The 12,566-nt window shown below is 44.4% G+C and overlaps 1 protein-coding gene across 1 annotated transcript in view; it reads right to left on the bottom strand.

Annotated features, from left to right (window-relative positions):
* ANKFY1 (ankyrin repeat and FYVE domain containing 1) overlaps positions 1-10,866 on the bottom strand; it is a 34,517-nt gene extending 23,651 nt beyond the window's left edge. Inside the window, exons 1-4 of the mRNA XM_032200672.1 lie at positions 10,818-10,866; positions 5,634-5,826; positions 3,972-4,090; positions 1,387-1,522 (exon numbers count right to left, since the gene is read on the bottom strand). Of these exons, the coding sequence (XP_032056563.1) occupies positions 1,387-1,522; positions 3,972-4,090; positions 5,634-5,826; positions 10,818-10,827 (458 nt within the window). The 5' untranslated portion in view covers positions 10,828-10,866. The remainder of the gene's footprint in view (positions 1-1,386; positions 1,523-3,971; positions 4,091-5,633; positions 5,827-10,817) is intronic.
* Positions 10,867-12,566: the final 1,700 nt, after the last annotated feature.

The following is a 12,566-nucleotide window of genomic DNA, read 5'->3' as shown; positions in this document are numbered from 1 at the left end:
GAAAAAAAAGGATTCAGTAAACAGCTTTACAGTAATCACCCTCCCATGCTGTTACAGGTTTCTATATACTCTTCTCCTGGATGCCAACTGAAGTAGTCCTGGACTTACTTTACTGCAATGCCATGGAGCATAAATATACTTTAATCAGAAGCCCTATAAGACAGTCCCCGCAAAAGCAGACTCCTATTAAGGCAGTTTGTCTAAGCTGAGGTCCCATAATAGCACTACTCACTGTAGGAGCCTGTGAGTAAACAGAGGCATGCCAGTTCTCCCAGGGGAACAAGCTGCAGCTCTTAGACATCTTCCCTACTTCTAAGTACTACAGTATCACAAGCATGCCAAATAAATGTTTGTTTCATGAAGAGAAGGGACAGGGTGTAACAGTAGATCCACTACATCATCTTTAGAGGTGTGAAACTATTAGTTGAGTTTGTTAGAAGAAAACTGCAAACTCAGCTTGAAGTTAAGCATTGCAGTGAACTCCGGGTAGTTTTCAATACAAAAAGGAAACGCTTTTCTTTGGGTGTCTGCACCTGAAGGCATCTGCTAATCACCAGCAGCATGCTGTACTTGGGCTTTTTCCTTGCCACCAGACTACCATGCTGAGGAATATTTTGGTAGTACAAAGTCTGAAGGCAGTTTCAGTACTGGCCCTATAGATGTCAAATACTTGTTCTAAATTACTATTAACGATTTAGCTTGCTTCACATTGTGTCACAAATATTAGATTGAGTAAGGACCTTAAGTACTACTACAGAACCAGACACCCCTTAGGCAAGAGATTATCAAATGATACTGCACCTTTGCTAAAATTCAAAGCTTCAGAGTTGAACAAAACTTGAAGAGGTTTCATTTTGTACATTCAGACTTGTCACTAAGTGGTTAAGAACATTAGACATTTAAGATAACAAGCTATCTCCTATTAGAATGGTGTGATCATCCTCTCCATAACGGGGAAGCATTTAGTGTAACATTACCCTTCTTTGTGAAAAGTTGCTATCAAGACACACAGCTATTTAAGTTAGTTTTCACCTGTGGCCTTTTAATATCACAAGATACTGTCACTGACTCTTCCTTTCCTGCAATTCTTCAGAGCTTGTTATTAATATATTGCTCTCTGCTTCATCTCACTGGCAAATTAGGGTTATTAGTTTGACTGGAAGAACTGGGAAGTAAACATAAGAGGTGTAAGGAAAAACTGCTACAGCGTAACTATAGCGCAAAGCTTCATTTCCTGTGATCAGCTGAATGTTCTGCTGCATTACCAAAAACCTCAAGTCTTTGAGAAAAGCAAAGCTGCAGCCAACTGCTAGCAGCTGTCAACTTATTTCTATTCAAACAAGGTTAAAGAGTTCAAGAATAACCACTGTATTTACCAAGACTCACCTTTCCCTAAGCAGCTGGAGCTGAAATTTATTAGCTAGTTTCATGAGCTCTGTCAAAAAGATATCATCTTCTCGTAGCTCAAGTTCATCTGTGTAGATCCAGCGCAGCATTGCCATGGTTACCTCTGGGTCAGCATCTGGTACAGGGAGCAACAGGGATTAATAAAATACCCAAAGAACAATCACCTATTCAAGTAGTTGTTATTCCTCTGAATGTTAAAGTCACAGCTACCAGGAAAAATATCATCTCATTGAAACCACACTGCTTTAGCTTAATCAAAATGGCAAAATAAAGAGACAAAACTAGGCAGAAGTCAAAGCTAGCAGCAGTGCTGGCACCAATCAGGAAAACCTTTCTTCCATTGGAACACTGTGCAGAATACAGGGAGCCCTGTACCGTCTCCCAGTCGCTAAATGAACATCACTTTTAAGGGCCAGCGATGCTCCTTTGAAGTCTTTGCTCACTCACATATAGCTAAATCCACATCTATATGTGACACGCCCAAATCCCCTTTTCACTTTAAGAACCCCTTTTGGCATATTGCAGTCATGTGTGTTATAAACTGTGGCATGTCAATAAGCTTGCTTACATCTTAGGAGCAACTACAAAGTACTTAGAACTGCTAGGAACCATTTCTAAGAAAGATGAAAGTCAGTTTAAGAAGCTGGATAGACTTCAGGTGTTTGTAATACTGATCCCAACCAAGCCTGCATGTTGTTAACATAGCAAAAACTACAGAAACCTATCCACAGGACACAAGCGATGCAGGCCCAACAGCCAGGGCCTTGGCACCCATGCAGAAGCACTGTACTGACAGTGCTGCCTACAAGGATATAGATGAGAATTACTACATAACATCAGATCAGACCAATTTCTAAACTAATTGTGGTTGGTGGTTGTTTTTTTTCAAAGTAACATTAGTCTCTTAAGCTATTTTGTTTTTAAAGATAAAAGATAGATGTTCAAGACTGAAAAATCCATCCTAAAACATCTTTACTCAGAGTTGTCTCAGATTATTTGCAGAATACCAGACAGTACTTGACATAGCACACAGACTGTCTCCTAAGAAACAGGAGGCTTTAATAAGGCAAGTATCTTTGGCCTAACTCGAAGTTATCAGAAAAGCCTACTTGAACTGTAATATCAGCTCTGCCTTGGCAGAGAAAAGAGTACATGTCCTCCCTCCCAACACGAGAACCTGTGCTTATCTTTATGTTCATTCCGCAGAATACATGAACTCTGAAAATACTCAGATTCAAATGCTGCCTGTATTTTGAAATTAGGATTTAGGCAATCTTAACTTGCAAGTTCTAGAAAGGACTTTTTTTTTATTATTATTATTTTAAAGAAAACCCTGACATAGTTTTTGGGGGAACAGCTTGTTGCTTGCTAGAACTACTTCATAAAACTAATCTTTCTGCTATGTATCAAAGTGTTGTTCTGATGTTTTTGTGTTGTTTTTTTTTTTTTTTAAAAACTTAGTTCTGTAACAGTAGGTGGTATTCTTTACACAACTTGTTTTAAGCATCATTCAATAAGAGGAAGCGTTTACATTGCTAAACATGCAAGACCACAACTACATTTGAGATTCTCAGATTAGCATGAATGGAAAGCTACAAGTGCTATGGACTACCACTTAAAGACTTGCAACAAAGCCACAATTAGCATAAGGGCTTTTTGGTAATAAATCTTATGCTAGCATAGCACTCAATTCAAAAAAAACTCCTTGGCATATGTTCTCTTGCAGCTGCAGAAAGATCCTTAAATCCTTCTGCAGGAAAGTTGCTATGCTCTCACACAGAACTGGCTTGCTGTGACTTGCTTCCTTCCAGTTTGTCTGCATTTAGGAATCATGATAAGATACAGCACAGAAAGTGAGGTCAGTGCTTGGTATTCAACACGCAAGCCTGCAAACCTGCTTAACTTCATACCCATTTTTATTGCTCACAAATTAATTGTGCAAGACTTTCCTATACTGTTAAGTACAGAAGAAAGTCTCAATTTGCAGGAATGCTGCCCAGTGTAAGCATATGCAAGAAACAGCTACACTGGAACAAAACACCATCTTATAGAAGACAGCCTTTCAAAAATTTCTTTTTCCTTAACCTATTTACCAATAGTATCAAAATGCCAAAGCAAATCACTTTTGTAAGATCAATATTTGTATTTATTTCTTCCACACAAATTGTTAACAAGAAGCAAGGTACTTCCATTACACACTTCAGAAAAACTATGCACGCTACCTCAAAAAGCCCTGTCCTTAGAAAGGAAGAAGTCAAGCTCCTCCATATAGATTTGACTGTCATTATGTTTAGTTGACTCTAGAAAAGACAAACAGGCCACCATTCTCAATCCCTGTTCATTAAAGAGAAAGAAGGTAGGTTATTGATTTAACTAGCACTAGCATCACGTTCACAAGTCTACCACCATGTTTCAGAGAAAGCTTCATTATCAACTGATTAAACACCACTTTTTGCGGACAGCAGTAGTCCAAAAGGTGCAAGAGTGACCTTTTCTCAACAGGCCCTTTCACCAGTCATCCTGAAGACAAGTGAAGCATCACGTATTACTAAGCAATGACTGACCTGACAGATCCAGCTCCTCTGTCGAGGCAAGGTTGGCTAGACTCCAAGCATCACTGCGTGCCGCTAAGACAAACTTGTGAGCCCTGATGTGCTTGTCTTTGACCTTTATCTTCAGATCACTGATAAGAGGAGAAAAAAGCATAGCCATTTATAATACAGGCTTTCCCCGTGCTTAGATATGCAAGGATTCAGCATCTCCTAGTAGCTGTCCTTGCATCCACATTTAGATTCAGATTGTTTGAGATATCAAAACACATTTGCTTAAGTGGAATACTTCACCAAATGATGCAATTATTATTTTTATACGAATGAAATGAGTCTCTAGTATTTAAATGTTTAACAGTTTCACAGTAAACTGCTAGGGAACTACTGCAGAAGACAGGAAAATCCAGCAATTTCGAGGTTCAATATTTAGGTTGCAGAGTCCATTCTAACACTGCCAGCTAAGCACCAAAGGTTTCGTGCAAGAGCAGCAACAGAACAAACGATGTTTGACAGTAGTCTTGAGGACAATGCAGACTCCAAGAATGCCCAGTTCCTTGGAGACCAGCTGTCAAGAACACTTTAATTTCATACTAAACCTTTTAACACCAGGTTATCCTTTGTACTTAAAAAGCACTTGCCCTGTTTATTTTAAAGTTCCACATCTTGCAAGTGTTATTCCTATGTAGGTGTATTTTCCAGACAATTTTCTAAATCAAAACACCACTATGAACTGAAGCACAAAATACACAAACGTTACTTTAAGCTTTCACTGGGACTTGCTTCCTTTCTCCTTTTCTTGTTCGGCCACTATTCTACGACTTTAAATCTAAAATCTGAAGAGAAATAAAGAAGAAATAATCCAACACTGCTGACATAAACCATCTAAAAAATCTCATCTTTTACCCAGCATGCTATTTTAAGTTTCTCATCGGATATACAGATTTCTCAGAGAAACATGAGACACGGTGGGAACACATTTTAAACAAAACTACGTTATTTTCCCTTACAGTCCTAGCCTCCTATGCAATACTAGAGTTGGTTTCAGTAATAGCAAAGAAATTTGTGTCAGGTGTGGTCTTGGCACTAAATCCATTGGGGCATCTAGAGTATTAACATTGATCCTTAATGTTCATATGGAAGATAAACGATGAAACCTAATTTTACATTAAAACTCAGAAATATAGTATCATTTACACTGGCAAGTCATAACTGCCCAAGGCTTGTTATGCCATACAAACAGACAAGTCAATTAAATCAGGCTTCTTTACACATAAAAAAAGAGCAGAGAACATGCAGGAGATAGTCCTTCAAAAAAGCAGGGCTTTCCAATTGTAAGATACACGGCATAATTAATGTGTCAACTAGCTGTAGGACAGTGTAAAATAACTTCTGCTCAAAGGAAGCTCAGCCATTGACCGTGAAAGCAATCAACTTTCTTTAAGCTTTTCTTAAATGCCAGCCTCAAAGATATAAACTTGAGCTTAGAGCTCTTGATCCGAGGACTGGATTCAAGACACTGCCTGATCTTAAGAGTGCTTTTGCAACATCTACCTGGGGACCCTGCTCACACCAGGCAGAGGTGAAAGCATTTTTCTTGTCCAAGATTAGCACATATTATGAAGTCAATAAAGCCAAAGCTTCCTGTAATCCCCCCTTCCCCACAGGAACATTTCTTACCTGTACTGCTCCTGCTGATAGAGTTCAGATACAATGGCAAGAAGTCGACTGATGAAAGTGTCACTGGCGTTGTCTTGGTTAGCCTGGGCAGCCAAAAGGTTGCATCTCCTTTCTGTATCAGCAAGTTTCTTCTGCAACTTCACATACTCCTGGCGGAGAAGCATCAGGTGCTTCTCCAGCTTGGCCACCTCCTCTGCAGGGGCACACAGTGTTACTACAAGGCTGAAACAATGCACATCTGTGCACTGCATCTGAGAGTAACTTCACTCTACAGGTGCATTACACATTTACTTCAGTCATGGGGCATTCCAGTAAACACTTCTTCCACACAACTTGAGTAATTCATCCCCAGTATTAAACCTTTTATTTTATATCTCTGCTAGCCATAAGTACATTGAAAAAAAAAAAAAAAAAAAAACACAGAAAAACAGAACACACTGATAAAAACTACTCCTAAATAGAGTTCCTGAATGCTACCCAGTCAGGTGCACCACAAGCTTTCTAAAGCCACGGAATTGTGGTGGGGTAGAGTGGTAGAGCACAGACTCACTCAGCAGCAGTTACCAATCAATTCAGTTATGATGCTGCCTGCCTTGACAGCAGTCATCGAGCACAAGCAAGCATCAGAACAGCTGCTGGCAGTGCAACATCTAACCCAGAGCACTTAACTTACCTGTCTAGAACTCTGCACTGTCAGCTAAGAAGCTCCTTAAGAAATAGCCAGAGTGAAAAGCAAAGTTTCCCCAAAACTTGCGTTTCTAAAGGCCAGTCAAAAAACATATAAAGCCAGTTACTCTGCATCAACACACTCCCCCAGTGGATGCTCTGCACTGACGAGGCATCGTGGTGCAGAGTTGGGCCTGTGGTGGCTGCTGCAATTCACAGGCACAGCAGCAGCACCTGGCCATAAGTGTTCCCATCCCACTGCAGAGCCTGCTCCTATACCACACCGAAGGGCTGTGGTGAGGCACTCTGCTGAACAGCTGTGTAGAACTTGATCTGGGACACTCATATGAAAACCCTCTACTTCACTGCTGGATGTAAAAGGCTTTACAAGTGCTTAAAACCAGACTAACTGAGGAGCATTCATGGATGAGGTGCACAGGCTACATGTAGCTATCACTGTGGTTAGCTGATTATTACCCACCCATAACAATCCAAATCAATAAGGCAAGCTTCCAAACAAGACACATATCCAAAGCCAGACCTAACATGAGAATGGAGCAGGGAGGAGAAATTTGGAAGGTAACCAATGGGAAAGTCTTCACAAGATTCCTCCCTGCTAGCCAGGAATTCACTGTTCAACAAGTTTTCCTCAAATATTTACTAAATGTAAAACAGTATTACAAACAAGAAGCCGAGCTCTGCGACCAGTGTTTTCTTTCTGCTCCTAGAGAGAAGTTCAACAGCCGAGCTGGCCTTGGCCTGGCTCCAGCAGGTCCCCAGGGCAGAGCATCCTCCCCTCGCTCAGTTGTGGGCTGAATGCCTCATTTAGCCTCTCCTCTGTGACTGCTGTGGCAAACACTCCCTCGTAAGTCTTTAAACTTAACAACTGTAATGGATAAAGAGGAGGTAATTTACCCTGTTTGACTCTTCTGTTAATACTGCTTAAGCAAGGTTGGCAGTGTACTTGCTTCAACAGCCACTTATTCAGCTCCATCCTTTACCAGTTAATAGATATCTCCTCCTCTGGGATACTTACTCTGCCGAGGTAACGCTGTGATTCCAAAACTGTGCTACCAGAGCAGCCCTCAAAGGGAGCTGAAGCTCTGCTCTGTTCCTTCCATCTGAAGATGCTGCAGCGCCCGTGTTCCCAGAACTAGGGGGACACGTCTCTGAAGCAACCGCTCCTTCCTGAGTGATTCATAAGGAAGGTGCCAAGGGTGGCACAAAGCAAACCCTGCTGCTACAGGAAGGAGAGCGATGCCTGGTAAGAGCCAAGAGTGATCCTGAGAGACACTTCCAGAGAAGTGCTGCAAAAATGAGTGCACCAACACTGCTGTTCATACACTGAGATTCCGAGGAGCCATCTCAAGTGCTAGGAACAAGAAGTTGCCTGCTGAACCTCCCAGCACATATAACCTTAAATAAGCACTGCCTCTTCAAGCCAAGCAAGGGAAGTGTGAATGGGGGAATAAAGAATCAGAAGGCTCTCTCATTTTACCAAAGCCACCTCACTGGCTCCAAGTTCCTTTAAAGTCACTGGGACGTGATGCAGAACTACCTTGCAGCTTAAAGCAGCAGCAGCTGCTTCAGTTTTACACAGAAAATCAAGCTCATTTCACTGCTACTTCCAGGGCAACCCTAGACAACCGCTACTGGCAGTGAAAACACCTGAAAGACCTGAAGCTTTTAGAAGTCTTGTTTCCAGATCGATGGCATATAGTATCATTAGGGTTGGAAAAGCCCTCCAAGATCCTCTGGTCCAACCATCCCCCTACCACCTACTGAACCATGTCCCCAAGCACCACATCCAACCTTTCCTTGAACACCCCCAGGGATGGGGACTCCTGTACATACTTCCTGTAACCACAGTGAGACAGATCAATCAACATTCACTTGCTGCAAGGGCTGCAGGAGCCATAAACACAGAGTTTCTTCTTCTATACACAGGAGCATGCGTAACAGCTATGTATCACTTACAGCTGCACACCTGCAGAGCACTGGATCTTACAGCACCTTTCAGGTGCACATACATTAAAGGCAGTCCTCAACATCCACCTAACCAGCATTCGGTGCAAAAGAGCAAACCAGCAAGTTTTCCCCGTATGTTGTTCATTTGAAGAGTTCACACTGCATTATCACTTCGAAAGGGCTGCACGCTGACACTCAGGGAGAAGCATCATCTGCTTAAAGCAACGGCACCACAGCTCCAAGCTTGCTATTTACAGTCCTCAAATCTCAGAGGAGGTCAGCACTTAAAAATCACTGTAAAATGACCACTGCATCTCCAAGCTGACAGTCACTTTGATACAGTGCACGTTACTGCCAGTCCACGTTAAGTATGGACATTTCTCTGGCTGTCTCCCAAGCACAGATGCATGCACCTATGTGTGCAGTAACTGCGCATTAACAAACAGCCTTGGATCAAGGCCCTGAAAAGACAGCTTTACTTGCAGGGAGGTCTCTGGCTAAACACAAACCCGGTGCTCACACGACCAGGATGGCTGGGTTTGGCAGAGAGGCGTACACAGAACGACTCCTTTTCGGAGCTCATACTCTAGGTGTAGAGTTAACAGATGGCTAGACGAGAAAATAAAAGCAGCATTTGTTAACACATTCCTGGCAGATGCGGTAGGATCTCATGAACTGGCAGAAGTTTCAGGTCCTTATCACAGACTTCAGAGAGGCTCGGGGAGTTTTCTTACAGCAGAAGGTACAGAAGTCTCGAGAGCAATTTGTCAGCTGAATCCAAAGAGATAAGAAAGGAGGCAATAGGCAGCGGGGTAGCAGATAGCATGTACCCAAAACCAGAGGGAGGGCCTGGTGGAAGCCATCGTGTTGTCCATCCCACCCTTCCAGAGCAGCACAGATAAGCTCTTTATTTCTGAAGTGAGCATCTCTGGGAAATATTACAGAAAAACACATTTTCTTTCCCAAAGTCAGGTCTATCAGCCAGCGCTCCACTTTGACCCACCTCCTCCCCGCAGCTGTCCAAATCACGGCTTCCTTGTTCCCCCTCAGTTTTGTCCACTTACAATCTTTACCCTGATGACCATTCCAAAAATACCGCAGCATGCTTCCTGCTGCTCTAGACTCAAGCATTACTCCAACAGTTTTTACTCCTGCCTGCATGCCCTTAGTATCCTCTGACATTAGTGGGACACAACTCTTACAGAAGCTCCAAAAGCAAGCTCTGCACTCACTTTTATGAACTTTAAATAATTTGTAGCTATTAATTGCAATAAATCTAATTAAAGATTTCCGTGCACAGGGAAAACACCTCCCCAAGAAAAAGCATTCTGCCTGCTTCTGGGCTGATGACCACAATCTGACAACCTCCCTTCATTAATAAGCCTTAATTTCTGATTTGACTCTCCAGTATTATCAGTTCATAATTATGAAAAAGCACTGCTGAAGGTAAGTACTTTATTTGAAGGGACGAGTCCCTCCACACAGGTCTCATAATGAAGTAAGTGAGGAGAGCTAGAACTCCAGCTTACTACTCCTGTTTGCACAGGCTCTCTCAAATGATTGTGTGCTTTCTTCAGCTGAAAGCTCAGGGAACTGCTAGGGAGGAATCTTTGAGAAGTGTGTACGGCGGAAACAGGGCCTGCCTCAGCCACAGGGTCTTTTGCCAGAGCAGGATCCCAAACCACACCTTTCAGGGTCTTGGTGAGGAACTTTTATCACCTGCTGATGTCCTTGCCATCAGAGGTGGTGGGCCCCTGAGGTTTGAAGGCAAGCCCAATAAGCTGGTCAGGTAACTACAAGTTAAGATGTTGCTCTAAGGATTTATTAAGCAAGCTTGAGCACAGCATCTTCCCAGCTGATGCACACCAGATCAGCGTGTAGTGGTTAACCTTTAACAAGCACTTCTGAAGTTCTACCAGTCTGATCACTGGAGTTTAGGACTTGAAGGCAGTGCTGTTAAGACTGGAAGTGGGAGCTTCTACCATGCCTGTAAGTTGGGACTTTCAGCTCAGTTTGCTGATTCAGTTTCCTCCAAGAAGGAAAAGAGGAAGCTTCTGCCTCACGTTAAGGAAAAGGACTTTAGACATCCCAGCACTTTCCAAACCCCATTACCTCGGTTCATCACAGAAGGGGGTCACTGACAACCTGTGCGCTGCACAAAGCAGCTGGGGCGTTCTGCAGGGGTCACAGCTCCAAGCCGAGCCCAGCACCAGGAGGCCTGGCAGCAGCAGGGACCCCCTCCCCGCCCCTCCCGGCCCCCCGCCCCACAGCAGGTCCCTGTGGGCTCCCGCACCACGAGCTCCCTCCCGAACCGCCCCCGGCCCGCGGGGCGCTCCCTGAGGGAGAGCCGGCAGCCGGGGCGCCCCCCCCCGCCATTTCACGTCCACCTCGGGGTCTGCTCGCCTCAGCCGATCCCAGACCGGCCTCGGCGGGCAGGGCCCAGCCGGCCCCACACGGGGGCCGCCCCCGGTGCCCCCCCGGAGCCTCCCCAGCCGGCGGCGCTGCCGCTGCGCCCGGCGGCCGCGGCCCCGCCCGGGCTCCCCCCCTCACCTTCCGCCATCTTGGGTCCGCGGCCGCAGCTCTCGCGAGAGCGCCGCGCTCGGCCGGCGGGGCGGAAGGGAGTTCTCGCGAGAGCAGCGCGGGCACCTCCCGCCTCGGGGCGCTGAGGTGCCTGAGGGCTCGGCGCCCCCCCGAGCAGCGGGCGGCTGCTGCCCGCTAACCCGGCGCCGTCAGGGAAAAGGGACGGGCTGCCCTGGGTTTGGAGCCGATGGGTGCCTTTGGCTGCCCCTTAAATTATCGCTACTTCAGCTCCCGCACGCGGTTTTCACTTCAGTTTCGCTTCAGCTGCTGGATCTGTGCCCGGCGGGTGTAAAGTGGGGTTGGGACCGAGACGGGCAGAGAGCAGCAGCGAGATCCTTGTCTTAAAGCTGCTGTGTGAGGTAGCTCACCATCAGCTGCTCCCAGTGCTCGTGAGCTTCCCTGCCCCAACAGAACAGAAACACCACCAGGCTCCATGCGTATTCACCACCTTTCATATGCCTGACCTAGCAGCAATGTTTTGGTTTGCTCCGAAGAGCCATTTTCAAGTAAATATTTTATCACAGTATCATTTTACAATTGCATCATTTTCTCCTGACTTCATTAAGCAATGGTTGAAAGTCCCTCTGCCTCCTGTCTTAGCTTTCTGCCCACATTGGACAAAGCAGCACAAGTAGAATTGGCTGCAGGAGAGCCGCAGACCTGGTGGGGTTTCTGGACAATTCACAAAATGTGCCCCACCTCATTTTTCACAGCTCAGTGACAAATACAGACACAGCTACCATAAATCACTGTTTGTGGGTGCTATTAATCGTCTGTGAGGAAGCAGTCATTGCCTGATGAGCTTTAGTCTTGGTTCAATTTCTTTGTAACAGAGCACAGGTGTCAAACTTCTGCTATACTTTGCATCTGGAGAATCAACAGTCATGTCTTTTATTAAGGATTTGACAGGGCAGAAAGCAGCCTTATAACAACCTCACTTTAAAACCCAAGCACCTTCTGTTTCAGTTTGAAATCACTAGTGCATACTTCTGAAGATACTCAGAAGCTATGAGCTGTAGTGCTCCTGTTTGCATTGTGGTGGCACCATACCAACAACCGTGCACCAGATGGTACAGATGCAATAAAGAGTCCATCCCCCAGCAGCCTACAAATAAAAGTGACTCTAACAAATGCACTTACACTCACTCCAGAATTAACATTCTATGTTTATTGATCTTCTAGTTTCAGTAAGCATCTTCCAGGCATCACAGCAGCAGGAAAGAATTTTAGAGTAACAGCTTAACAGCCGGATTTTTACAGAGGTCTTCTCTGATGCATAAAGGACAGCATGGAGAGAGATAAAAAAGAACTAGGATGGCCATAATACTTTGATATTTATTAAAATTCCATGCTTTTCCTACCCCCTCCCCCAGCAATGCAGTATTATCTGGAAAGCAAGCCACTGTGTGTTGGGAATAAAAAACAGAACAAAACCTCAGCCAAGTCTCCAGAGAACTAAGAAAAGATTAATTAATCATCCAGTACTCTGATTGTCTACATAAATCAAACTAAATGCAAGATCTTGGTACAAGTGAAAATGATTTAAAATGCCTGTTTACTTGATTGCTCAACAAGTATTCTGGTACTACTTGCACATGCTGCATTTCTTCAATGGTGTTCATATCTTGAGCTAAGTCAGAAATTTCTGGTCCTATCTATCAGCATCGTAGCCAGATCCCCTTGATGTGTGGGCCACGAAGAAAAAGCCAACTGTAATCA

This window comes from Aythya fuligula, chromosome 20 (genome assembly GCF_009819795.1).
Source record: "Aythya fuligula isolate bAytFul2 chromosome 20, bAytFul2.pri, whole genome shotgun sequence".
In the NCBI taxonomy this organism is placed as follows: Eukaryota; Metazoa; Chordata; class Aves; order Anseriformes; family Anatidae; genus Aythya; species Aythya fuligula.
Note: the sequence above shows the minus strand (reverse complement) of the source record. Positions and strands in the feature narration are given on the sequence as shown.